Source organism: Podarcis melisellensis (genome assembly GCF_964234715.1).
Source record: "Podarcis melisellensis genome assembly, chromosome: 18".
In the NCBI taxonomy this organism is placed as follows: domain Eukaryota; kingdom Metazoa; phylum Chordata; class Lepidosauria; order Squamata; family Lacertidae; genus Podarcis; species Podarcis melisellensis.
This window is the reverse complement of record NC_138536.1, coordinates 3,229,632-3,256,033: the sequence shown is the minus strand read 5'-3', so window position 1 is coordinate 3,256,033 and position 26,402 is coordinate 3,229,632. Positions and strand designations below refer to the sequence as shown.

Here is a 26,402-nt window from a genome sequence, read left to right as displayed (position 1 = left end):
TGATAAACCACAAGAGTGAAGTTTTTGATAAACCATTTTAGTCCAGGCGCTTTTAGGGTTTTGTAGCACTAGGGATATTAGACCAGGGGGATTTGAGTTAGGCAATATAGAGTTGGAAAGGATCCAGTCCAAACCCCTGCAATGCAGGAATCTTTCTCCCAGCGCAGGATTCAAACCCCCAACCCTGAGATTCAGAGCCTCGTGCTCTGCTGACCCAACTATCGGGTTTGCTGTAGAATCACTGGACTTTACTGAGCTAGAAAGAGGGGGTGCTCCGGGGGGCATCTAGATGAACCCACCCTAAACTCAATGCAGGATGCGACCACGTCATCCTAAACAAGCTGTGTCGGTAGAGCGGGAGACCCTTAATCTTACGGTCATGGGTTTGAATGCCATGTTGCCGAGGGGTGAACTAAATGACCATTGTGTTCCCTTCCAATTCTATAGTTTTATATAGGAAGGAAGGATTGCAAGAGCCCTTTGTTGTTGTTGTTTAGTGGTGTCCGACTCCTCGTGACCCCCTGGACCAGAGCACGCCAGGCCCTCCTGTCTTCCACTGCCTCCCGCAGTTTGGTCAAACTCATGCTGGTAGCTTCGAGAACACTGTCCCACCATCTTGTCCTCCGTCGTCCCCTTCTCCTTGTGCCCTCCATCTTTCCCAACATCAGGGTCTTTTCCAGGGAGTCTTCTCTTCTCATGAGGTGGACAAAGTCTTGGAGCCTCAGCTTCAGGATCTGTCCTTCCAGTGAGCACTCAGGGCTGATTTCCTTCCGTATGGAGAGGTTTGATCTTCTTGCAGTCCATGGGACTCTCCAGAGTCTCCTCCAGCACCAGAATTCAAAAATATCCATTCTTCGGCAGTCAGCCTTCTTTATGGTCCAGCTCTCACTTCCATACATCACTACTGGGAAAACCAGAGCTTGAACTGTATGGACCTTTGTCGGCAAGGTGATGTCTCTGCTTTTTAAGATGCTGTCTAGGTTTGTCATTGCTTTTCTCCCAAGGAGCAGACGTCTTTTAATTTCATGACTGCTGTCACCATCTGCAGTGATCATGGAGCCCAAGAAAGTGAAATCTCTCACTGCCTCCATTTCTTCCCCTTCTATTTGCCAGGAGGTGATGGGACCAGTGGGCAAGAGCCCTTACATATTATTACAATCGTAAAATAATAATATATAAAATTATTGTGATGTTATCTTATTTTCTTCTATTATCGTGAACCACTGTTGTTCTGAACAGTTTTTAACATTGTGTTTTAATATTGCCACCCACCCTGTGATCAAAACGGCCGAGTGGGCAGATGTGGTTTGAAGCGACCTTGCCGGTAAATAAAATGATGTTTTGCTCTTTTTTTATTTAAAAAAACAACAGATCCGGGCGTCTCGGCTGGAGCAGATCGACAAAGAGGTGATCGAAGCTCAAGAAAAGGTCCAGCAATCAGAGCCTCAGGTGAGGGGGCTTGGAGTGAGGGTGTGTGTGCACAGATCAGTGTTGACCCCAATATCCTTTTCACATGTTCTGTTAGTAAGCCAGATGTCCTCCATTTTTCATGCAGCTGGTTCTTTCTGTTGTTGTTTAGTCGTGTCCGACTCTTCGTGACCCCCTGGACCAGAGCACACCAGACCCTCCTGTCAGAAGGTACAGGGTTATAAGACTAGGACTAGCCGCCTGAGAAACAGTTTCTACCCAAATGCAATTCTGGTTTTAAAAGCAGTATAAGGTAGTCTCTGGGTGGTGCTGTGGGTTAAACCACAGAGCCTAGGACTTGCCAATCAGAAGGTCGGCGGTTCGAATCCCTGCAATGACGGGGTGAGCTCCCGTTGCTCGGTCCCTGCTCCTGCCCACCTAGCAGTTCGAAAGCACGTCAAAGTGCAAGTAGATAAATAGGTATTGCTCCGACGGGAAGGTAAACGGCGTTTCTGTGCGCTGCTCTGGTTCGCGAGGAGCGGCTTTGTCCTGCTGGCCACATGACCCAGAAGCTGTACTCCGGCTCCCTCGGCCAATAAAGCGAGATGAGCGCTGCAACCCCAGAGTCGGCCACGACTGGACCTAATGGTCAGGGGTCCCTTTACCTTTTTAAGGTAGTCTCTATGGGAGTATATTGTATTTTAAAAGGGGGTTTCAGATTTTTTAGGGGTTTTGTTCTGTATGGGACGACGACAATAAAGATATCGTATCATATTGACGGAGGAGGGTGGCTGCTGGGTGTCCTGGCCCACCCCCAAAAAAATCCTGGGTACACCCATGACCCCTGCACCTTTCCGGTTCATGATCAGGATGAAACCTGCCCCAAAACTGGTCCATCGCAGAAGGATGTGTGGGTCTCATCGCAACCCTTTCCCTCTCCCTCCCCCTTGTTGTCCCGACCCCCCAGGCGGAGATTTGATACCCGTGATGCTAAGCCGTCACGGCAGCCAGGCAGAGATGTCCACTCGCCAGAATGAACGCTGTGACAGCCCCAGCTTGTCGCACAGAGAATGGCAGGAGACCATCCGCTGCCTGCAAATTCGAATCCTCGTATCTGCGGGACAAACAGATCAAAAAAATTAGCCTTTTCCTGCAGCGAATAGATTAGACAGTGCCGTATTTACCGTATTTTTCGCTCTATAAGATGCACCAGACCACAAGACGCAAACAGTTTTTGGAGGAGGAAAACAGGAAAAAAAATATTCTGAATCTCAGAAGCCAGAACAACAAGAGGGATCGCTGCGCAGCGAAAGCAGCAATCCCTCTTGCTGTTCTGGCTTCTGGGATAGCTGCGCAGCCTGCACTCGCTCCATAAGACGCACACACATTTCCCCTTACTTTTTAGGAGGGAAAAAGTGAGTCTTATAGAGCAAAAAAGATGGTACATATTTATGTATAAGCTAAACAAGCTATAGCTTAGGGCCCCACTCTTTTGGGTCCCCCCCAAAAAAAAAACTGAAGGGGGGTGTACATTTCCAAGATATAAGATAAAAAACAAATAAAATAAAAGCCTATATACAGAAAGGAGCAAACCGGTCATGTTTTAGGGAGCAGGCAAGCATCCTAGGAGCCTACACAACACAAAACGCCGTTGCTGGATGTAGGTTTTATTTTATTTGTGTTTTTGTGTTTATTGGAGAAGTGGGCCAAAGCGAACCAAATGAATTCTGACAGGGACAAATGTCAGTTTATGAACTTAGGGAGACAGAACCAGCAGCCTGAAAAATGGGGGACAGCTGGCCCACTAGCAGAAATGTACATCCAGGTGGGTTTTTTCTTTAAAGTTTTTGGGGGTCCTAAGCTATAGGTTGTTTTGTAGTTGTTGTTTAGTCGTTTAGTCGTGTCTGCCTCTTCTTGACCCCCTGGACCAGAGCACGCCAGGCACTCCTGTCTTCCACTGCCTCCCACAGTTTGGTCAAACTCATGCTGGCAGCTTCGAGAACACTGTCCCACCATCTCGTCCTCCTTCGTCCCCTTCTCCTTGTGCCCTCCATCTTTCCCAACATCAGGGTCTTTTCCAGGGAGTCTTCTCTTCTCCTGAGGTGGCCAAAGTCTTGGAGCCTCAGCTTCAGGATCTGTCCTTCCAGTGAGCACTCAGGGCTGATTTCTTTCCGAATGGAGAGGTTAGATCTTCTTGCAGTCTCAAGAGTCTCCTCCAGCACCAGAATTCAAAAGCATCCATTCTTTGGCCATCAGCCTTCTTTGTGGTCCAGCTCTCTAGCTTGTTTGGCTAAATCCGGCACTAGAGGGGTGTTTAAAAGGAGAGGTGTTTTTTTCCGTTTTTTGCAACCTTCTTTTTCCTGTCCTTGTGAGTATCCCTCGAAGGGCAAACACCAGGGCCGTGATTTGGTCCTGCGCCTGGGACAAAATATGGATGGATTTCTGCATCGTTCCAGGGACCAAACTGCCTGTTCTTCTCCTTTCCCCGTTCTCTTTCCCCAATGAGGAAGAAAAGAAAGCCTGGGTTTTTTTTGTTCAGGCGTCCCTGTGGAAAAAGGAGGCAGTTGCCGTGGCAACGAGAAGTAGGTCAGCAAAGCAGGGGGGGGGCAAGCTGGCCTGATGGCCGCAACCAGATTTGGCACAGCTGCCAACTTCTGTGTGTAAAAGGGAGAAAGGTTTGGCTGGCGATAGCTTTCTTCTCCCGACAACCTGGTGCCACCAAAATTTGCCAGGACGCAAGCCAGGTCTGTTTGGCTTTGTGCATCTTAACCTCACCCCAAAATTTATTTATTGGTGTGTGCTTTCCTTTTGGCAAATCCGAGTAAAATGAAATAAATTCAGGATTAAGGGGGTGGAGGGGCTGTGGTTGTTCTGTCCAAGTCAAGCAAGATTCTAGTCTTCATTGTTCTCAGCCTAAAAAAGGGAATTGTGGATTGTGGAGAGGTCATCCCATAATAATAATAATAATAATAATAATAATTAATTTATTTCTCTCCCAGGACGCGGGCGGCGCTGTGGGTTAAACCCCAGAGCCTAGGACTTGCCGATCAGAAGGTCGGCGGTTCGAATCCCTGCGACGGGGTGAGCTCCCGTTGCTCGGTCCCAGCTCCTGCCAACCTAGCAGTTCGAAAGCACCTCAAAGTGCAAGTAGATAAATAGGTACCACTCCGGCGGGAAGGTAAATGGCGTTTCCGTGTGCTACTCTGGTTCGCCAGAAGTGGCTTAGTCCTGCTGGCCACATGACCCGGAAGCTGTATGCCAGCTCCCTCGGCCAGTAAAGTGAGATGAGCGCCGCAACCCCAGAGTCAGCCACGACTGGACCCAACGGTCAGGGGTCCCTTTACCTTTAAGCTATAGCTTGTTTAGCTTATCTGTAAATTTTACACTGCGCACCGCTATTGGAGTCCCCAGAAACAAAGCGAACTGCCCTCACCTTCCTTCAGAACGACCCTCTCGTACGGCGGATAGTGTCCTTGCTTGGTGAGGGCAGACAGGTCCTCGCGACTCTTCCGCAGGTTCCTCTTTGCTTCTCGCAACTGGACCTAATGGTCAGGGGTCCCTTTACCTTTACTATTTCTATCCCACCCATCTGGCTGGGTTTCCCCAGCCACTCAGGGCAGCTCCCAACAGAACATAAAAAACAGAATAACACGTCAAACATTAAAAGCTTCCCTAAACAGGGCTGCCTTCAGATGTCTTCTAAAAGTCTGGTAGTTGTTGTTCTCTTTGACATCTGGTGGGAGGGCGTTCCACAGGGAGGGCGCCACCACCGAAAAGGCCCTCTGCCTGGTTCCCTGTAACTTGGCTTCTCGCAGGGAGGGAACCGCCAGAAGGCCCTCGGAGCTGGACCTCGGCGTCAGGGTGGCAAGTGAAAATGTTCCCTTTTTTAATGATATATTCAATGCTTTTTTTCCTTAGCATACCCCTAAACATTTTGTGAATCTAACAGGAGAAGAAACTAAAGAAATTCAAAAATTTTAGTTTCTTCTCTAGGACAGTGAATCTTCAGTTCCTTTGCTAGGCCCTGATGGCGGCCTTTTGGCCATTCACTGTATTTATTTCCACCCAATTTGAACTCTAAAATGGTGAGTTTCTTGAGTCAAAATGAGAGTACCCCTAAAAAATTTTTTGGGGAAAAAAGCACTGGATATATTTATTTACAGTACTGCATTTCTATGCCATGATGAGGCACACATTTTATCCTCCTAGGCTGGCTCCAGGTTGATTTATTATTATTAACCTCTATAAAGGTAAAGGGACCCCTGACCATTAGTTATGGCCGACTCTGGGGTTGCGGCGCTCATCTCGCTTTACTGGCTGAGGGAGCCGGCGTACAGCTTCCGGGTCATGTGGCCAGCAGGACTAAGCCGCTTCTGGCGAACCAGAGCAGCGCACGGAAACGGCGTTTACCTTCCCGCCGGAGTGGTACCTATTTATCTACTTGCACTTTGAGGTGCTTTCGAACTGCTAGGTTGGCAGGAGCAGGGACTGAGCAACTGGAGCTCACCCTGTCGCGGGGATTCGAACCGCCGACCTTCTGATCGGCAAGTCCTAGGCTCTGTGGTTTAACCCACAGCGTCACCCGCGTCCCATTAACCTGTATACAAATGTAAAATTATAATAAAAATAATAATTGTATACAGCCCTTCATCCATAGATCTCACAGCCGCCCACAACATAAAATTGCAATGTAACTGATTGATCAATCAATTGCATTTATTATTATTGATATTCTTTTAAAAATTATATCCTGTCTTCTGAGGAGCTCAAGGTGGCATATGTGGCTCCCCTTCTCTCTGTTTTGTTTTGGCTCAATACGACAACCCTGTGAGGTAGGCGAGGCTGGTCCAAAAGCATCCAGGATTCTGCATGGCTGAAGTGGAGATTCGAACCCTGGTCTCCTGGAGTCCCAGTCCCTCTGGGGATTTCTCTGCCAGCATGGTGAATCCTGGCAGATTTGGGTTTAAGAAAAGAAAAGCTATTATTTTAAATATTTTTCTTTTCCCCCAGCTCTGTGGGAAACTCTCCGGCCTGGAAGAGGATGGGAGCCTTGAGATTCCAACACACCCTGAAGATGGGAATCAGCAGGGCAACAAGGTAAGTTGGTTTCCAGTAGTGCCTTGGTTATCAAACGCATAGCTGTCAACTTACAGATTTGAAAATAAGGGACCATCAGCCTCGAAAATAAGGGATCAGCAGCCAAAATAAGGGATTTTCCGACCGCAGGTATGTTCAACTTCTGAGCCCCTCCGAGCCAAAGGCAGAAAGCCCAGCCAGCAGCCAAACGAAGCCTCAAGCGATGGTTCCCACAGCGCAGCAACCCGGCAAAGGGGATGCAGCAAGGAAAACCACCATCACCTCTCTGCTGGGAAGCGCTGAGCAAAGGCGAGTCCCCAGGCAACGCGGCCGATTTGCAGCTGCACAGCCTGCATTCGCTCCATAAGGCGCACACACATTTCCCCTTACTTTTTAGGAGGGGAAAAGTGAGTCTTATAGAGCAAAAAATACGGTATCTAAATCCTAAGCTCATCTGGTATTTGCAAGCTGTTCCCATTAATTTAACTTAACATATTGAACGAAATAGTCTTTAAACATTTTTTCCGATTCATTCTCCATCGTTCCCCAATACTCTTTTACCCTTTTACAGCTTTGACATGAGCACCCCCTGGTGGCTACCTTTGAGACCTGCACCTGATTCTCCCTTTCTGCCTTTTTTGCAGGTGGAGGTGGTATTTTGGCTCCTTTCCATGCTGGCCACCCGGGACAAGGAGGACATGTCTCGAACCCTGCTAGCGATGTCCAGCTCCCAGGAAAGCTGTCTGGCCATGCGGAAGTCCGGCTGCCTGCCCCTCCTCGTCCAGATTCTCCATGACACGGACCGGGAACCGGGGGCCCCTGAGAGCCCCGGAGCCGCCGGGAAGGACTGTCGCATGAGGGCCAACGCCGCCCTTCACAACATCGTCTTCTCGCAGCCCGACGAAGGGCAGGCCAAGAAGGAGATGCGAGTCCTGCACGTTTTGGAGCAGATCCGCTCCTACTCGGAGACCTGCTGGGACTGGCTGAAGGCTCACGGCAAGGAGGGAGCAAAGACCCCTGAGAGGGGAACAGGTAAAACCACCTGGGTCTTACAAATGCCCCTTCTCACTCTCTAGGTAAAGGTCATTTTGACTAAGTCCAGCCAAGGGACGCGGGTGGCGCTGTGGGTTAAGCCACAGAGCCTAGGACTTGCCGATCAGAAGGTTGGCGGTTTGAATCCCCGCAATGACGGGGCGAGCTCCCGTTGCTCGGTCCCTGCTCCTGCCCACCTAGCAGTTCGAAAGCACACCAGAGTGAGTAGATCAATAGGTACCGCTCCAGCGGGAAGGTAAACGGCGTTTACGTGCGCTGCTCTGGTTCGCCAGAAGTGGCTTAGTCCTGCTGGCCACATGACCCGGAAGCTGTACGCCGGCTCCCTCGCCCTATAGAGTGAGATGAGCGCCGCAACCCCAGAGTCAGTCACGACTGGACCTAATGGTCAGGGCTCACTTTACCTTTACCTAAGTCCAGCCAAAGGCGACTATGGGGTTGCGGCGTTCATCTCGCTTTCAGGCCGTTTGTCCGCAGACAGTTTTCTGGGTCGTGCACCCAGCAGGACTAAACCGCTTCTGGCGCATGACGGAAACCAGAGCACACGGAAACACTGTCTACCTTACCGCTGGAGCGGTACCTATTTGTCTATTTGCACCGGTGTGCTTTCGAACTGCTAGGTTGGCAGGAGCTGGGACAGAGCAACGGGAGCTCACTCCATCGTCACGGGGATTCGAACCACCGACCCTCCGATCAGCAATCCCAAGAGGCTCAGTGGTTTAGACCGCCGCGCCTATCAGAGGATGTTCGCCAGCCCGAGCTCTATAGCGCCACCACGGCAGCAGGCCAGAAAGGGTACTGCACAGAGATGCAAGGACTGGCGGGGGGCTGAAGTTCCTGTGCAGATTGTATATTTGCTCATAAAGAGTTCACCCTGGAGAGCTTCTGCCGGCCTGTGCTGGTGACATTGACCTGGGTGGAGTGGCCGTTTGTCTCCGTAGAAAGCGGCTTAATTTTAACAGCAAGGACTGGAATCTTACTTTATCTTTAGAGAGGACGTATCTTAGGGGGAGAGCGTGTGCTTGGTGTGCAGAAGATTCAGGAGAGCATCTTCTGCCCCAAACCCTGGACGGCCTCTGCCAGTCAGTGCTGAGCGACATGGCCTGACTGCACCACAGGTGATCCCTAGGTTCCTTCGCCTGAGTCTCAAGGCAGGGTCCACCGCTGAGAGAGGTTAATTTTTGCAAAGTTGCCCTTCTGAGCTCAACTATCTATAAATACATCTCATATACATTTTTAAAAAAATCACTTTTCTTGATTTTCCAATAAAAACAACCAATCAACATATCCACAATTAAAAACAATAAACTACATTTTTTAAACACAACCAAATTACAGTCCGAATTGTTAATTGTTAATTTTTCCAGGCTCCCCATAGTCTGGACCACTGTAGAATATCTCCAATATCTTCTTCCTGCCTCTTCTCGTTGTTTTCATATTTTCCGCATTTCTCAACGCTTTATCGTATACGTTTTTCTTGGCAGGGCCCGTCCCTATCGAGCCGCAAATCTGCCAAGCCACATGTGCCATCATGAAACTCTCCTTCGACGAAGACTATCGCCGGGCGATGAACGAGTTAGGTAAGTGCAAATTAAGTTTCTATCGTTCTCCTTCCCTCCCACAAAATATGATGCCGTAGAATCCCTTGTCTGTGACTGTTGTTGTTGTTTAGTCGTGTTCGCCTCTTGGTGACCCCCTGGACCAGAGCACGCCAGGCACTCCTGTCTTCCACTGCCTCACACAGTTTGGTCAAACTCATGCTGGTAGCTTCCAGAACACTGTCCCACCACCTCGTCCTCTGTCATCGCCTTCTCCTTGTGCCCTCCATCTTTCCCAACATCAGGGTCTTTTCCAGGGAGTCTTCTCTTCTCCTGAGGTGGCCAAAGTCTTGGAGCCTCAGCTTCAGGATCTGTCCTTCCAGGGAGCACTCAGGGCTGATTTCCTTAAGAATGGAGAGGTTTGATCTTCTTGCAGTCCATGGGACTCTCAAGAGTCTCCTCCAGACCAGAATTCAAAAGCATCCATTCTTTGGCGATCAGCCTTCTTTATGGTCCAGCTCTCACGTCCATACATCACTACTGGGGAAACCAGAGCTTGAACTATACAGACCTTTGTTGGCAAGGTGATATCTCTGCTTTTTAAGATGCTGTCTAGGTTTGTCATTGCTTTTCTCCCCAGAAGCAGGCGTCTTTTAATTTCATGGCTACTATCACCATCTGCAGTGATCATGGAGCCCAAGAAAGTAAAATCTCCCACTGCCTCCATTTCTTCCCCTTCTATTTGCCACGATCTTCATTTATTTGATGTTGAGCTTCAGACCATATATTGCGCTCTCCTCTTTCACCCTCATTAAAAGATTCTTTAATTCCTCCTCACTTTCTGCCATCAAGGTTGTGTCATCTGCATATCTGAGGTTGTGTCTGTGACTATCTAGCCATAATTACTTTCTGCATAAAATAAATAAAATGTGGCCAATATCTTCCCCGTCCTGCTTGTCTCTCACTCTCTGTCCCCTCTCCCTGCTTTTCTCGGATTCCTGCCTTGCCAGGGGTTGAGCTAGATACCCTTTGGGGTTCCCTTCACTCTACAGTTCCACAGCTCTGTTCTTCTTCCTTTTTTTTTTTAAAAAAAATTATGCTTTTCAGGTTTAGACCTTTCGCTAATTTTACAATCATTCTACCATTTCCAACCTTGACTTCCTTCCCCCTCTTCCCGCGCTGTTCCTTAAATTCATTTTTAATATCTTCTGCATATCCAAATTAACTTAATTTGCTCGTTTAGTCATCTAAATACATACCCTTATAAAACTACGGGTCATTACAATAACCCTGCCAATCTTCTTATCTGCTTACAATTTATCTGTAAATATTCAACAGAACATTTCCATTTATTTATTTCTTTTAAAGTTTGTCTTGATTTCTTATTCTTCTGGTAAGTTCCGGTAAGGAACAGATTTTAGATGAAGATTGGGAAAGAATCTTTCAGCAATCACCCTTTGTTGCGACCTCTAGGATAATCTAGGAACAGGGGTTGACGTTAGTACAAAAATGGTATTATACACCTGTAACGTTATATCATATGACAAAATCTAGAAGAATTGTTGGAGGAAATGTGGAGTGATGGGAACATACAGTCATATGTGGTGGGACTGTCTGTTAGTTAATGAATTTTGGAAACAGATTGGTATAGAAATATCGGAAATTGTGGGTGGGAAGGTTCTAAATTAATGGTTCTTATTAGTCGGAGTAGCACCAAGTTAAAAACAAAAGAGGAATGTAAATGGGTAAAATTGATGGAAACTGTGGCCAGACAGGTTATAGCAAGTAACTGGAAAAATGCAGAAGAGCTAGGGGTGAACCAGTGGAGGAAAAAAACTGAATAATATTATAATTTTAGAATATCTAACTGTGAAGATACACAGAATGAAAGGGTTTAAGGCCAGGATTGGTTTGAGAAGGTATTGAATTATTTGGGTGGGTTTGAATAATTTAGGGCAATTAAAATGTTAAAAGTTAAATAAACCTTGTGGACGGAGGAGTGTTAAGGTATATAGAATTGAACATATGGTTGATTTGAATATGTTATTACAGTGGTACCTCGGGTTAAGTACTTAATTCGTTCCGGAGGTCCGTTCTTAACCCGAAACTGTTCTTAACCAGAAGCACCACTTTAGCTAATGAGGCCTCCTGCTGCTGCCACTGCGCCGCCGGAGCCCAATTTATGTGCTTATCCTGAAGCACTATTTCTGGGTTGGCGGAGTCTGTAACCTGAAGCGTATGTAACCTGAAGCGTATGTAACCCGAGGTACCGCTGTATTGATTATGTATACCCAATGTATCAGCCACCTGGGTGGGTTTCACTGTTTATTTTTTACCAACAACCAAACACACAAAAATTAAACATTAAAAAAATACATTAAAAGAGGGAGAAAGAGATGCTCTTTAATACGTCTGGGGTCGAACACAGCAGCCTTCCTTTTCTTCTTCCTAGGCGGACTGCAGGCTGTTGCCGAACTCCTTCAGGTGGACTATGAAATGCACCAAATGACCAGCGACCCCCTCAATCTGGCCCTGCGGCGTTACACCGGCATGGCTCTGACGAACCTCACGTTTGGGGACGTTGTCAACAAGGTACTATGGCGGGTGGGAATGCACTTCGGCTGAGATTTCGGCATCACTTGGCCCACGGAATCCCAAAGCGGAGAAACGTCTGAGGCTTGAAGGCACTAAAAGAAAGTACCGTATTTTTCGCTCTATAGGACGCACCGGACCATAGGAGGGGGAGAACGGGGGGGGGGAATTCTCCCCCTCTCTGCTCAGCGCCCCTTCCATTTCTCCTCCCGCTTCGCTGAAGGGGCGCTGCACAGAGAGGGAAAACTGTGCAGTGCCTCTCCAGCGAAGCGAAGCCTGGAGACCAATAGGGTTCGGTGTGCACCAACCCCTCTCGCTCTCCAGGCTTCAGACAGCTATCCGCAAGCCTTCGGAGCGCAGCGGGAACTCCAGGGGCAATGCGAAGCCTCCGGAGCGTGGTGGGATTGCTCCCTCTGCACTTCGGAAGCTTCGCGTTGCTATCGCTGAAGCCAAGGAGCCTGCATTCACTCTATAGGACACACACACATTTCCCCTTCATTTTTGGAGGGGGAAAAGTGCGTCCTATAGAGCGAAAAATACGGTAACATGCAGGGGAAAGTCCAGGCGCCTGCAACCGGTTCAGGAGAAAGGCTGAGTGCGAGCGAAGCATCTATACGGGTTCCGTGGGGCAGCGCCAGAGTTGTAGGTCCCAATCGGACTTTGAAAACATAACAATCATCATAATGTATTCTTTATACGCCCCGCCCATCTGCCTGGACGTCCCCGGCCACTCTGGGCGGCTCCCAAAAGAATATTAAAAACACGATAAAACGTCAAATGTTAAAAACTTCCCTAAACAGGGCTGCCTTCAGATGTCTTCTAAAAGTCAGATAGTTGTTGATTTCCTTGACATCTGACGGGAGGGCGTTCCACAGGGAGGGTGCCACCACCGAGAAGGCCCTGTGCCTGGTTTCCTGTAACCTCGCTTCTCGCAGGGAGGGAACCGCCAGAAGGCCTTCGGAGCTGGATCTCAGTGTCCAGGTAGAATGAAGGGGGTGGAGACGCTCCTTCAGGGATACTGGGCCGTTTAGGGCTTTCAAGGTCAGCCCCAACACTTTGAATTGTGCTTGGAAACGTCCAGTATTTCAGGAAGGGTGTTATATGGTCTTGACGGCCGCTTCCAGTCCCCAGTCTGGCTGCCGCATTCTGGATTAGTTGTAGTTTCTGGGTCACCTTCAAAGGCAGCCCCACGGAGAGCGCATGGCAGTAGTCCAAGTGGGAGATAACCAGAGCACGGACCACTCTGGAGGGACAGTCTGTGGGCAGGGAGCTTCTCAGCCGGCGTACTAGATGTTTTGAATTTATGATTTTCTGTAGTCGGTCCAGCAAACCGCTGAACAATGCTTTCTACAATGCGTAGAGGAGCACTGGGGATGAGTTTGTGGAAGCAAAGGGGAACACCCCCCAAAAAAATAGGTTGGGGAGCCACCAGACCAGTGTTTATGGGCACATCGCAGAAATGAGGAACATTTGAAGGCAAAAGGGGTGAGCTGGTTTTGATGGAAGACTGCAGCAGTTTCTCAGATGATGACCCTTCTCCCCACCTCTCCTCCCTTGTTTCTCATTTTGCCCCACCCAGGCGACGTTGTGCTCCCGCCAGAGATGTATGCAGGCCATTGTGGCGCAGTTGGCGTCTGAAAGTGAAGAGCTCCACCAGGTAAGGATAGCTCAAAGGCAAGGGGGGGGTGATCTGCATCTGCCCACAGCAAGCTTCCCTAGCCGATTTTCACACAGTTCTGTGCAGACTTCCACATGCTTTCACAAAAGACTTCCACACTTGCTCAGACTTCAGAAGAAGACTTCCACACACTTTGGCAAAAGACTTCCACACACTTTCACAAAAGACTTCCACACTTCTATAGAAGACTTCTGCAGCAGACTTCCACACACTTCCGCAAGAGACTTCCACACTTCCACAGACTTTGACACTTCTGCAGAAGACTTCCACATACTTCCACACACTTTGGCCGAAGACTTCCACACACTTTCACAAAAGACTTCCACACTTCCTCAGACTTCGGCAGAAGACTTCCACACTTTGGCAGAAGACTTCCACACACTTCCTCTCAGATGTCACCAACCTGGTGCCCCTCTCCAGACGGCGGATAGCCGTCTGAAGCCTGGAGAGCGAGAGGGGTCGGTGCACAGTGAGGAATGAGCGTATCTGTCGATTTCACTTTCTCCCCATTTTTGTCCCCTCCCCCTCCACTCACCTTCAGTTAAGTTCTCCACATTCCCACATTGGTTTGTATGTGTGTGTGTGTGTGTGTGTGTGTGTATATATATATATATCGCACAAGATTTCTATGTTGCCCAGATGTGAAGGCAAAATGACGACACAAAGAATAAAGCGATGAAATTATCAGCAAAAAAAAAACCCAGCTGAAAACCACCACTGTCAGGGAACTGCCATCGGAGCCAAGAGTGGAGGTAAGGCTCCCTAGCGATGCCGGAGAAGGGCCCAGCCGGGAGAGAGGGAACACTTCCTCGGAGGAAGGAGATCAGCGTGACACCAGGAAGAAAAGAGAGCCGGGAAGGACGTCGGAGAGATGGCTCCAAGACTCTTCCACAGAGACCAGCGGGGAGAGCCCAGGACCTCCGCCGGCCACACCCACTCTGCGCAGAAAACTTCCGCGCAGGGAGGCTAGGCGGCGACTTGGTGTCAAAGAGCTTTTATGCTGGAAGAAGTTCAGGAAACGCCCACTGACGGATTCTGCCAGTGACTGACAGCCACGGAGAAAGTGCTGTTCAGCCCAGGGAAAAGTTTAGCCAGAGAATGTTGCCAAGAGCAGCGGCCACTTACACACAAGCAACCCCAATTCCCTTTACAACCACTGAAAACCTTTTTTAAAAAACAAAACAAAACGGTAACCTAAAACCCAGATTAAAACACATTCTATACACCTGGATAGGCTTCTCCGAATGGAGATGTTTTTAGCAGGTGCCGAAAAGAGCCCAGGGAAGCCTGGTGTCCATTGGCAGGGAGTTCCAAAGTGTAGTCCTGGATCAGCAAACCCCTCTGAGTTTAGCCAAGTCACACGCACACACACCACAGCCTTCTAAAGCCACTGGCTACCGTCATTTGAACCCAGTGCCCTTCCGAGATCAGTAATCCACAGTCTCGTAATCAGGGGAACCGGGTTCGCGTCTCCGCTCCTCCACCTGCAGCTGCTGGGTGACCTTGGGCCAGTCACACTTCTCTGAAGTCTCTCAGCCCCACTCACCTCACAGAGTGTTTGTTGTGGGGGAGGAAGGGAAAGGAGAATGTTAGCTGCTTTGAGACTCCTTCGGGTAGTGATAAAGCGGGATATCAAATCCAAACTCCTCCTCCTCCTCCTCCTCCTCCTCTTCTTCTTCTTCTTCTTCTTCTTCTTCTTCTTCTTCCTCCTCCTCCTCTCAGGTGGTCTCCAGCATCCTCCGCAATCTCTCCTGGCGGGCCGACATGAACAGCAAGAAGGTGTTGAGGGAAGTCGGCAGTGTCACGGGTCTGATGCAGTGCGCCTTGCGGGCCAACAAGGTGAGCCGGGAAGCGGCTAATAATAATAATAATAATAATTTATTATTTATACCCCGCCCATCTGGCTGGGTTTCCCCAGCCACTCTAGGCGGCTTCCAACAGGATATTAAAAACGCAGTAATCCATCAAACATTAAAAGCTTCCCTAAACAGGGCTGCCTTCAGATGTCTCCAAAAAGTCAGATAGTTGTTGATTTCCTTGACAAATGAAGGGAGGGTGCCACCACCGAGAAGTCCCTTTGCCTGGTTCCCTGTAGCTTCACTTCTCGCAGGGAGGGAACCGCGAGAAGGCCCTCAGAGCTGGACCCCGGTGTCTGGAGCGGAGACGCTCCTTCAGGTATACTGGGCTGTTTAGGGCTTTCAAGGTCAGCACCAACACTTTGATTTTTGCTCAGAAACGTTCTGGGAGCCAATGGAGGTCTTTCAGGACCAGTGTTATGTGGTCTTGGCGGTCCGTTGTCTGTCAATGGTGGAATCTCATTGGGGCAAATGCGGCAATGGCCTTCCACTCTCTCGGACAACCTGCAGCCAATCGGAAGCCGCGTCTTGGTTTCAGAACGTTTTGGAAGACGAACGGACTTCCAGAACGGATTCCGTCCGACTTCCGAGGTTACCACTCCGAAGGTCTCAGGGCGGTTCACTGCTCACGTGATCCTCTGGGAGAGAAGCCAACGTTTGATTTAAAGTGGTCTCATAGTGCCCCAAACACCTGGGGCGAACACATAACAGGAAGGGTTCAAAACCTTTGGGACCAGAGATTCTTAGAAGACTGGAGTAAACATTTGAACTATCTAAAAAGCAATTGTAATAAACAGATTACGCTAGTAGCATAGCTGTCAACTGTCCCTTACTTGGAGGGAAAGACCCTTATCCCAGCGCCGTGTCCCACTGCTATCCCTTATTGATGATGTCTCTTAAATTTCCTGGGTTTCAAAGGAAGCAGCTCCTCTCCCTCCCTCGCTGCCGGCCAGGGAGGAGGGAGGCTCCAACTGTGTCGCTTGGCTGCGTTGCTCACCCAATAAGGAGTCTAAGAACGACTGGGGGGTGGAGCTTGCATGCCTTGTACCCATCAAATCGGCCGCGTTGCCTGGGGACTCGCCTTTGCTCAGCGCTTCCCAGCGGAGAGGTGACGGTGGTTTCCCTTGCTGCATCCCCTTTGCCGGGTTGCTGTGCTGTGGAAACCACCGCTTGAGGCTTTCTTTTGGCTGCTGGTTGGGCTTTCTGCCTTTGGCTCGGAGGGGCTCAGAAGTTGAACCTACCTGTGCTTGGAAAATCCCTTATTTTGGCTGCTGATCCCTTATTTTTGAGGCTGCTGGTCCCTTATTTTCAAATCTCTAAGTTGACAGCTATGGCTAGTAGGACTGCAAGAAGTTCTGTAAGGAGGATTATGTGAAATATCGCAAGGAAGATTACAAAAAGAATTATTAGTTAATGATAATTAGAAGTACAGTGGTACCTCTGGTTCCGTCACTTCCAGGTCGCCGCGGGACGTATCCTCAAAGAACATAACCTGAACCGAATGTAACAAGACTGTAATAGAGAAATTAAGAAATGCAGAATAAGTGATAAAGAATGGAAAATCTTCAGAGGTTGTTGATGGAAGCCCAAAATATTGGATAAGATAAGAATTTATGTTAAATGATTGTTGGAAATGACACGTTAGAAAAATCAATAAAAATATGTAAAATAAAAAAAGAATTAAAAGGCACAAAATAATAATAATACAGTGGTACCTCGGGTTAAGTACTTAATTCGTTCCAGAGGTCCGTTCTTAACCTGAAACTGTTCTTAACCTGAAACACCACTTTAGCTAATGGGGCCTCCTGCTGCCGCTGAAGCACGATTTCTGTTCTCATCCTGAAGCAAAGTTCTTGACCTGAAGCACTATTCCTGGGTTCTGTAACCTGAAGCGTATGTAACCTGAAGCGTATGTAACCCGAGGTACCACTGTAATAAGAACGCCAGGGGCGAACACGGCCTCATTGCCTCTGTCTCTCTGCTGTTCTGTGCTAGGAATCGACCCTAAAAAGTATCCTTAGTGCGCTGTGGAATCTTTCGGCTCACAGTACGGAAAACAAAGCCGCCATCTGTCTGGTGGATGGGGCCCTGGGCTTCCTGGTCAGCACCCTCACCTATAAATGCCAAAGCAACTCACTGGCCATCATTGAGAGCGGAGGAGGAATCCTGAGGAATGTATCCAGCCTTGTCGCTACCAAGGAAGAATACAGGTCAGTGAGTCTTTCCCTCTGTTTCTCGGCCGCCACTGGGCGCATCTCCCTCCCTCCGACTTCCGAAACGTTCAAAAACCAAGGCTCAGCTTCTGATTGGTGCAGGCGCCCCGGAAACAATAGCTGACAGCCGCATCGGATGTTCGGCTTCCGAAAAACGTTCGGAAACCAGAACACTCACTTCCAGGTTTGGGACACAAGGTGTTTGAGTACAGTGGTACCTTGGTTCTCAAACGCCGAAAACCCGGAAGTAAGTGGACATTTTTCGGAAGCAGAACGTCCGATGGAACTGTTGGCTATTGTTTCCGGGGTGCTTGCACTGATCGCAAGCTGTGTTTTTATGCAGCTAAGAAAAAAGCTTGATTTTAATTTTTATCATCTACAATGCTGTCTTGTTTATTTTATAGTGCAGTACATTGTACAGCGGGTGGCGCTGTGGGTTAAACCACAGAGCCTAGGACTTGCCAATCAGAAGGTCGGCAGTTTGAATCCCCACGACGGAGTGAGCTCCAGTTGCTCGGTCCCAGTTCCTGCCAACCTAGCAGTTCGAAAGCATGTCAAAGTGCAAGTAGATCAATAGGTACCGCTCTGGCAGGAAGGTAAATGGCATTTCCGTGCGCTGCTCTGGTTCTCCAGAAGCGGCTTAGTCCTGCTGGCCACATGACCTGGAAGCTGTACTCCGGCTCCCTCGGCCAGTAAAGCGAGATGAGCTCTGCAACCCCAGAGTCGGCCACGACTGGACCTAATGGTCAGGGGTCCCTTTACCTTTACATTGTTTATCGCTTTCCTTTTATGGTCTCATTAGAGATCAAAATTCACGTTAAATTGCTGTTTTAGCGGTTGTTTTTAAAAGTCTGGAACGGAGTAATCCGTTTTGCATTGCTTTCTATGGGAAAGCATGCCTTGGTTTTGGAACGCTTTGGTTTTGGAATGGACTAAGTTTGAGAACCAAGGGACCACTGTTAAGCAAAGCAGGTCCATGCCACTGTTGTTTTTAATTTATTCCCCATCCGACTGTTTTCCAGGCAAGTCCTGAGAGACCACAGCTGCCTGCAGACCCTCTTGCAGCACCTCAAGTCACACAGCCTGACCATCGTCAGCAACGCCTGCGGGACCCTCTGGAACCTCTCGGCTCGCAGCCCCAAAGACCAGGAGCTCCTGTGGGACCTGGGCGCCGTCAGCATGCTCCGAAACCTCGTGCACTCCAAGCACAAGATGATCGCCATGGGCAGCGCGGCAGCCTTGCGGAACCTCTTGGCCAACCGCCCCCCGAAATACAAAGACGCTTTGGTCATCTCGCCGGGGTCCTGTATGCCATCGCTTTATATGAGGAAGCAGAAGGCGCTGGAAGCCGAACTGGACACGAAACACCTGGCCGAGGCCTTTGATAGCCTGGAGAAGCAGACTTTGAAGACGCAGAACTCCAAAAAGCCCATAAGGCACATGGAGAGTTTGGTAAAAGACTATGCCTCCGATTCGGGGTGCTTTGACGACGACGAGGGCCCCAACGCCTCTGAAACTGGGAACGCCTCTGTTCTCTCCATGTTCCTGAACTCCTCCTTCCTCCAAGGGCAGGCGTTGCCGCGAGCCGGCGCCCCGCGGAGGTGCCCTGAGCCCGAGAAGGACGGGAGCCGGCCGGCGGAAGGTGCCCAGGTCGCCCCTTCGCTGCTCCGCCCGGATGAGGACGTCTCCGCGGCGGCCGAGAAGCTGGCCAACAAAATCTCCACCGCCGTGGCCAAGATCGACAAGCTGGTGGAGGACATCTCCGTCCTGCACACATCGTCGGACGACAGCTTCAGCCTCAGCTCTGAGGACCACTGCTTGGATTGGCAACTGGGGCTGGAAGAGGTGCATGAGGCCCGCGCCCAGTCGTGCTCGCCATGCCGGCTGTCGGACGCCAGCGGCTTCACCAAGCGGGAAGGCCTGTGCCGCGCCCACACCCTCCTGCGGCTGAAGACGGCCTACACCAGCCTCTCCAACGACAGCCTCAACAGCGGGAGCACCAGCGACGGTTACTGCACCAAGGAGCACATGAAGCCGTGCACCGGAACATCCTTCTTGGATTTTAAAGATGAACTGCATCGCTATCAGAAGCGGCCCAGCCGCCTGGACCTGAAAAACATCTTGAGCAACAGGCCAGAGAAGGCGGAGGTGCTGGGAAAGAAACGTCACGGGACAGGAGAGGTGGCAGAAAAGCCGGAAAACTCCGGGAAGATCCCGAAAGCTGACTCCGCGATTGCCGAGAAGGAGCCAGAACCCCAGGCGAAAGTTCCGAGCAATGAGCTAAACGCAGACCCCAAAGTCCACACGATTAAGCTCTCGCCGTCCTACCAACGTGTCCCCCTGGTGGAGAGCATTGGGGACGGTAGCTCAGTGCCCGAAACGGCTGGGCCGCAAGGAGCCGGTCCCTTCTACCCCAGTTTGTCGCTGAAGTCGATTGAAAACCTGAGCAAGATTCCCGAGAAGCTTCCTGCTCGGCCCCCGGCCCCCGCGGGGCAAGAACAGCTGCAGAAGTACTCGGTGGAAGACACACCGATCTGCTTCTCTCGTTGCAGCTCGTTGTCTTCGCTTTCCTCGGCCGACAACATCCTGGACGGGCAGAGCCACAGCGAGAACGAGACGGACAGCGACTCCTCGCTGGAGATCATCGAGGTGGAAGAGGTGGCCGAGATGGAGGAGGCGCAGAAGGGAGGGCAAGCGGAGGCTGTCCCGGCGGCCTCACAGCCCATCGCCATCCCTTTCCCCAAGAAGGAGAAGGTCTTCCTCCGCGGAGCTTCGCCCTGCCGGCCGGAGGACTTGACGCCGTCCAGCTCCTCCGAGAACTACATACAGGAGACCCCGCTGGTGATGAGCCGCTGCAGCTCGGTCAGTTCGCTGGGCAGTTTTGAGAGTCCGTCCATCGCCAGTTCCATCCAAAGCGAGCCCTGCAGCGAGATGATCAGTGGCACCATCAGTCCCAGCGAGCTGCCCGATAGTCCCGGGCAGACCATGCCCCCCAGCCGCAGCAAAACACCCCTGTTCGAGCTCAGCGGTCAGCCGGAGAAGGAGGCGAGCCAGTTCAACATCCAGTGGGAGAACAACGTCAAGAAGTTCATGGAGATCACGGACTTCAAGGAGCGGTTCCAGGTGCCCCAAGACCTCGACTCCATGGTCTACTTCACGGTGGAGAAACCCAACGAGAACTTCTCCTGCGCCTCCAGCTTGAGCGCTCTTCCTCTCCACGAACACTACGTACAGAAAGACGTGGAGTTGAAGCTGATGGCCCCTTTCCCCGAGAGGAGCGGCGGCCTGGGCTTTGCAGCGCACGAGCAAGAGAGGGCCACCGAGAGCCAGAGGAAGCCAGAGCGCCTGGAGCTGACCTCCGACGAAGACATCGAGATCTTGAAGGAGTGCATCAATTCGGCCATGCCGTCGCGCTTCCGGAAAGTGCGGACGTCTCTCGTCTCCGGGTTTCCGGGCCAGGTTCTGAACCCTCAAACCAAGAAGCCAGTGCATGTCCCAGTTTATATGCTGGTCCCCGCCAGTTCTCACCTGGGTCTCCCCAAGCACAGGCGTTCGGCGGCCGCCACGAGGCCCAGCAAAGACTACATCGGCGATGAGGATTCCTTCACCGACTCGGCTGAAGGGACTCCGGTCAACTTCTCCAGCGCGGCTTCCCTGAGCGACGAGACGCTCCAGTACCCGACGAAGGAGGAGGTGGACTTGAGGCGGTGCTCCGGGAGGAGGAGGGAAGCTCTGGGCCCACGTGGATTAGGCCTCAAGATGGAGGCGGCCCAGGGTGAGGTGGGAGGCTTCCGGGCCGGAAGGATAACCTCCAGCCATTCCACACCAACCCGGGTGGCGTCCGCGTACAAGCACAACACGGGCTCAAGCCACACCAGCCCGCTCCGCACAGGCCGGGCCCAGTCGGCCGAGTCCAAGCGAGGACACGTCCCCCTCAGAAACCTGGAGTTGACGCTCGTGAGGCAGGGCAGCCTGCGGGCCAGCTCGGAAGGCAGCCGTTGCAGGAAAGACGCCCCTCAGGAGAACGGCAGCAGCGACATGGTCTTCCAGTCGCTCTGCCACACCACACCGACCGAAGAGGCTGTCTATTGCTTCTACGAGAACGACTCAGATGACTTGGCGGAACTCGGGGTGAGACGTTCGCCCAGGAGGAAGGCCGGAGCGCCCGGCAAAAGCCAAAGAAAGGAAGCTTGGGTCAAGAAAGAGGCCGAGTTTGCTTCCAGGCAGCCGCCGCCGAAAACCAAGATGGCTGCCAAGCTGCGCAGCAACCTCATTGCAGACGAGACACCCCCATGCTATTCCCTCAGCTCCTCCCTGAGTTCCCTGAGTGACATGGAGCTGTGCCACGCAGAAGGGAGGGGGCAGCTGTACGGCCGAGCCAAGCTGGCCTTGAGCCGGCGGCAGGAGATGCGGGCAGCGCTGTCCAAGCGGAGGGGCAGCTCAGGGAGCTCCCTCAGCTGCGACTCAGACGACAACCTGCTACCCAAGGGGGTCGGGTCGGCCGCGGCCAAGAGGAGGAGGCACTCGGGGAAAAGGAAGCAGGGCGAGAAGGAGAGGAAGGGGAGGAAGGCCAACGAGCGGAAGCCAGAGGCCACACCGGACGAAGCCGCCTCCGAAAGGGGCTCAGACCTGGACAGTGTCGACTGGAAAGCAATCCAGGAAGGGGCCAACTCAATTGTCACCTGGCTGCACCAGGCGGCCTCCTCCTTTGCCCGCGACCCGTCCTCGGAATCGGACTCCATTCTCTCTTTCATGTCCGGCCTCTCGTCGGGATCCACGCTGCAGCTGTCTCTGGAGAGGAAGGAGAAGAAGGCAGGCAGACAGGTCCCCGGCCGTCACGTGGAGAAGAAAGACCTTCCAAGGGCGTTCCAGGATGGCAAGAAGGTCGCCACAGGAGGTGCCAGGGCCCAGAACAGTCGGGCGGAGAAGAACGTTCAGCAGAAGCCGCTCAGCAACTTGCCGGTGGTCTTCCGAGGCCGGACGGTGATCTACATGCCAAATGTGGCGAAGGACTCGCCGGCACAGAGCCCCAGAGCCGCCCCGAAGAAGGCAGGACCCCCAGTGAAGCAGGAAGCACCTGTAAAGAACCTCAGCCTGAACCAGCAGAGATCTCGGAGCCTCCACAGGCCAGGGAAGATCTCAGAGATGGTGGACCTCACCTTGCCGAAACGCAGCGCGACTCCGCCGGCCCGGATGACGAAAGCCCCTTCCTCGGGGTCGTCCCGGACGTCCACGCCGTCTCAGCCCAACCAGAAGAAGCTGACGTCCCCTTCACAGCCACCCAGCCGGCAGATACCGACTCGAGAAGCTGGGAAGGCAAACGGGAATGCCACATCTCCCAGCCAGAACCCCAAGCCGGTGCAGAAGTCTCCCGTGCCCAAACAACACAAGACCCAGAAATCTCCCGTCCGTATCCCCTTCATGCAGAAGCCGGTGAAGAAAACACTGCCGGCCAGGAGTGCCATGCCTACCTTGGAGGAGCAGGTGGGGAGAGGCAGAGGGACAAGGCCCCAGACCAGCGGGAAGGCCGCCCTGCAAAGCAGCCACCTCAACCTGGTCCGCATGTCCTCCGCGAGGTCCGCCGCCAGTGAGTCAGACCGCTCCGGCTTCCTGAGGCAGCTGACGTTCATCAAGGAGTCGTCCGGCCTGCTCATGAGACACCGGGCCGAGCTTTCATCGCCGCAGCCGAACTCGACGCTCTCCCCAGCCGCTTCGCCTCGGAGAGGCCGCCCCGGCCTGCCGCCCGTCTTCCTCTGCTCCTCCCGCTGCGACGAGCTCAAGGCGGACAAGTCCGGGAGGCTGATGCAGCGGCCCGTCGTCTCACGGGGGCCTCTGTCAGGCCACGGGGTCCCGGCAGGCATGAGGCCTCCCAGGCGGACCAGCTCAGAAAGCCCCTGCAGGCTCCCGATCAAAACGGGCAACGGCCTGCCAGAGCCATTCAAACGGTACTCCTCGTCGCCTCAGATCAACGTTGTCAAGAGGACGGGCAGCCCGGCCACTCCCGGTTGCCAAGAGTCCACGAAGAACAAAAGCAACGAGGAGCCCAAACTCCCCGTGGTGCCTCCTCTAGGAGCGCCGGAAAAGCAGGCCGAAGAGGCACAGCAGGCGATGGTCAGGGGGACATGGAAGCGCATCCGAGACGAGGACATTCCTCACATCCTGAAGACCACCCTCCCTCCCACGGCCCTGCCGCTGGTCAGCACCTTAGAGGAGGAAGAGGCCCCCCAGGCCCTGCGGAAGACCAGCGACGCCGTCGTGCAGACGGAAGACTTCTCCGCCGCCAAAACCAACTCCAGCACCTCTCCGACGATGGAGAACAAGGCTGCGCATCTCACGTTCCCTTCAGAAGCAGGAGACGCAGGCGGTCCCAATCCAGGCAGGGCCCCCGCGGGGCCCATCACCTTCACGCACGAAGCGCCCGTCAGTTCCCTCGGGAACTTCCCCCCAAGCAGGCACAGCTCCCCGAGCCGGGCTGCCCGGGTGACCCCGTTCAACTACACGCCCAGCCCCATGGCGGAGCCCGCGGACAACGACAAACAGATCCAAAAAGTGCAGGTCTGAGCAGACACCGGACGTGGACGCTGCACCTCTGTACGAACACAGAAGCTTGTCTCCGTTTGCTTATCTTTCGTTTGTTTTGTTTTCTATTAAAAAATTAAGGAAGACTTTGTCACTGCCTGCTAACTCCTCCGCCTTGCTTCTTTGCAAAGCGAGGAGGGATCTGAGAGCTTGTGATTCCATATTGACACAGGACTGGGGGAGCTGTTTCTTGGGCCGATCGCTGGGGAGAGATTCCTTTCATGCCCACCTAATCCTTCCTCCCTTTCGAAACGGCTTCTCAGACTTCTTAATGCACCAAGAGATGCCCAAAGCCCACCTCATGCTTCGGGGTCAACGTGGCTGTCGGTGGTGGTGCTACGAGGTAGATCGGGGCCCAGCCACCCAATCTGTGGGGATGAGGGTGAGCGATTCTCCCCCACCGTCGGGGGAAAAAACTTCGCCCCGTTGAGAATTAAATATGGTGTTCTCCCGCAGGAAAACACACCCTTCCTGCTTGGATTATGAGACCGGGGTCAACTTTGGGAAGAATACCTCACCGTTCCCTCACGAGCACCCCTTGCCGAATTCGTATCCCCGCCTTATACAGACACGCTCCGTTCTGAACACTTCCGATCGCCCTTCGCAAGCAACGTGGTCAAGAGGCGCTTCTGGCTTGGCTTACACAAGACTTATTTCGCCCGCGACTTTTTTTTCGATGGACGGATAACATCGCCAAACGGATTAGTCCTCCTTTGCCCGTTCCACAGTTCCACCAAGCCACCTTGGGGGCGGTGTGCCTCCTGTCCTCCTCTGCGTTCCTGGAAACCACAGACACAAACTTTAAGAATCAGATGGGAGGCATATAAATAATAAAATTATTATTATTATTATTATTATTATTGGCCAGGGATGTTGCCTGGACCACATCTCCCATCATCCCTGATAGCCGGGGCGGCAGGGGCGATGGGAGCTGGGCTCCAGCGACGTCTGACGCATCACAGACCTTGTAGCATTGGAAAGGGACCCGAAGAGGCATCTAGACTAACCCCCCGCAATGCAAGAATCGCCGCTCCCCCCTGCTGTGTGGGACACCCGTCGCGAGTGAACTCGCCCTGAACGGGACAGGCCAAATCCTATGGCGGGGAGACAAAGCGAAGGGGGTTAGGGGACAGAGAGAGCCTTAACCTCAACTCTCGGTTGCATGTATTAGGCCGCGATCCTGTGCACCTGCTTACCTGGAGGTGAGCATCCATTGGACTCAGTGGGGCTTACGTCCGAGTCGCCCTGTCTAGGACTCCACTTTTAGTCTCCTGTGTTATGGGCACTAATACCGATTGAATTAAAAACGGAAAAAACGAGAGAGTTTATTTGGTTTATTTGGGGTGGGGGAGATGTTTAAGCAAGGGGAGGGGAGAAAGGATAAGGGGTGGGTGGGTGACGAATTTTTACGTGGCAGAGTGGGGGGTGGGGTGGGGTGGAAATAAGCTCCAAGGTCGAAAAGTGGCCCCCTCTAGTTCTCCCTACCTGGCCCTTCCATGCCCCCCCCCGGCTACATCTCATCAGCCACGCCCCTTTCCTCCAGGCCACACCCCTTTCATCCAGTCACGGCCACTTCTTCCAGACCACTCCCCTTTCCTCCAAGCCACTCCCCTTTCCTCCAGGCCACTCCCCTTTCCTCCAGGCCACTCCCTTTTCCCCAGGCCACTCCCCTTTCCTCCAGGCCACTCCCTTTTCCCCAGGCCACTCCCCTTTCCTCCAGCCACTCCCACTTCTTCCAGGTCATGCTCCTTTCCACCAGGCCACTCCCCCTTTCCTCCAGGCCACTCCCCCTTTCCTCCAGGCCACTCCCCCCTCATCAGCCCGGCTCACCTCAGAGGTAGAGCATGCGCTCTGGCTGCAAAAGTTCCCTGCTGCAATATTTGCTATCTCCGGGTAGGGAGAGAGCAAAACCCCAGCTGCTGCCAGCCAGTGTGAGTAACACTGATCAAGATGGGTGGGTGTGTGGCTTAGACGCTTAATATGCCTTTACACGGAAACTTGAGGACTAGAAACTTGCTTCCTTTCTAAGGAAAGGGCAACAACTCAGCATCAGAGGGCTGCAGAGTTTGAGGGGAACCCGAGTCCAACCCCCTCTGACTGCCAGAAAATTCCTCCTGATGTTGAGTCGGAATGTCCTTCCTCGCCACTTGAAGCCACGGGTTCGAGTCCTACCCTCCGGAGCAGGAGGAAACAAGCTTCCATGGGACGGCCCTTCAGATATTGGAAGGTGGCCCTCAGGTATCGCCTCTTTCCCAGGCTAAACATCCCCAGCTCCTTCAACCGTTCCTCATCCGGCTCGGTTTCCAGACCCTCGATAGCAAAGGACCCAGTTTCAACCCCCTGCCTGAAACTCCAGAGCTCTGCTGCTGCCAGTCAGTGTACACAAGACTGGGTGGGCCAGCTGACCAGACGA

General features: G+C 52.2%; 2 protein-coding genes across 2 annotated transcripts in view; one reads left to right on the top strand and one right to left on the bottom strand.

The window, feature by feature from the left end:
• The window catches only part of APC2 (APC regulator of WNT signaling pathway 2), a 56,193-nt gene extending 30,875 nt beyond the window's left edge, over positions 1-25,318 (top strand). The window contains exons 7-15 of the mRNA XM_081895333.1: positions 1,372-1,449; positions 6,418-6,504; positions 7,128-7,515; positions 9,018-9,113; positions 11,524-11,663; positions 13,243-13,320; positions 15,064-15,180; positions 17,193-17,407; positions 18,433-25,318. Coding sequence (XP_081751459.1) covers positions 1,372-1,449; positions 6,418-6,504; positions 7,128-7,515; positions 9,018-9,113; positions 11,524-11,663; positions 13,243-13,320; positions 15,064-15,180; positions 17,193-17,407; positions 18,433-23,971 — 6,738 coding nt within the window. The 3' untranslated portion in view covers positions 23,972-25,318. The remainder of the gene's footprint in view (positions 1-1,371; positions 1,450-6,417; positions 6,505-7,127; positions 7,516-9,017; positions 9,114-11,523; positions 11,664-13,242; positions 13,321-15,063; positions 15,181-17,192; positions 17,408-18,432) is intronic.
• Positions 1-26,402, bottom strand: part of GAMT (guanidinoacetate N-methyltransferase) — a 230,483-nt gene that overhangs the window by 121,937 nt on the left and 82,144 nt on the right. The gene's annotated exons all lie outside the window — the stretch shown is intronic.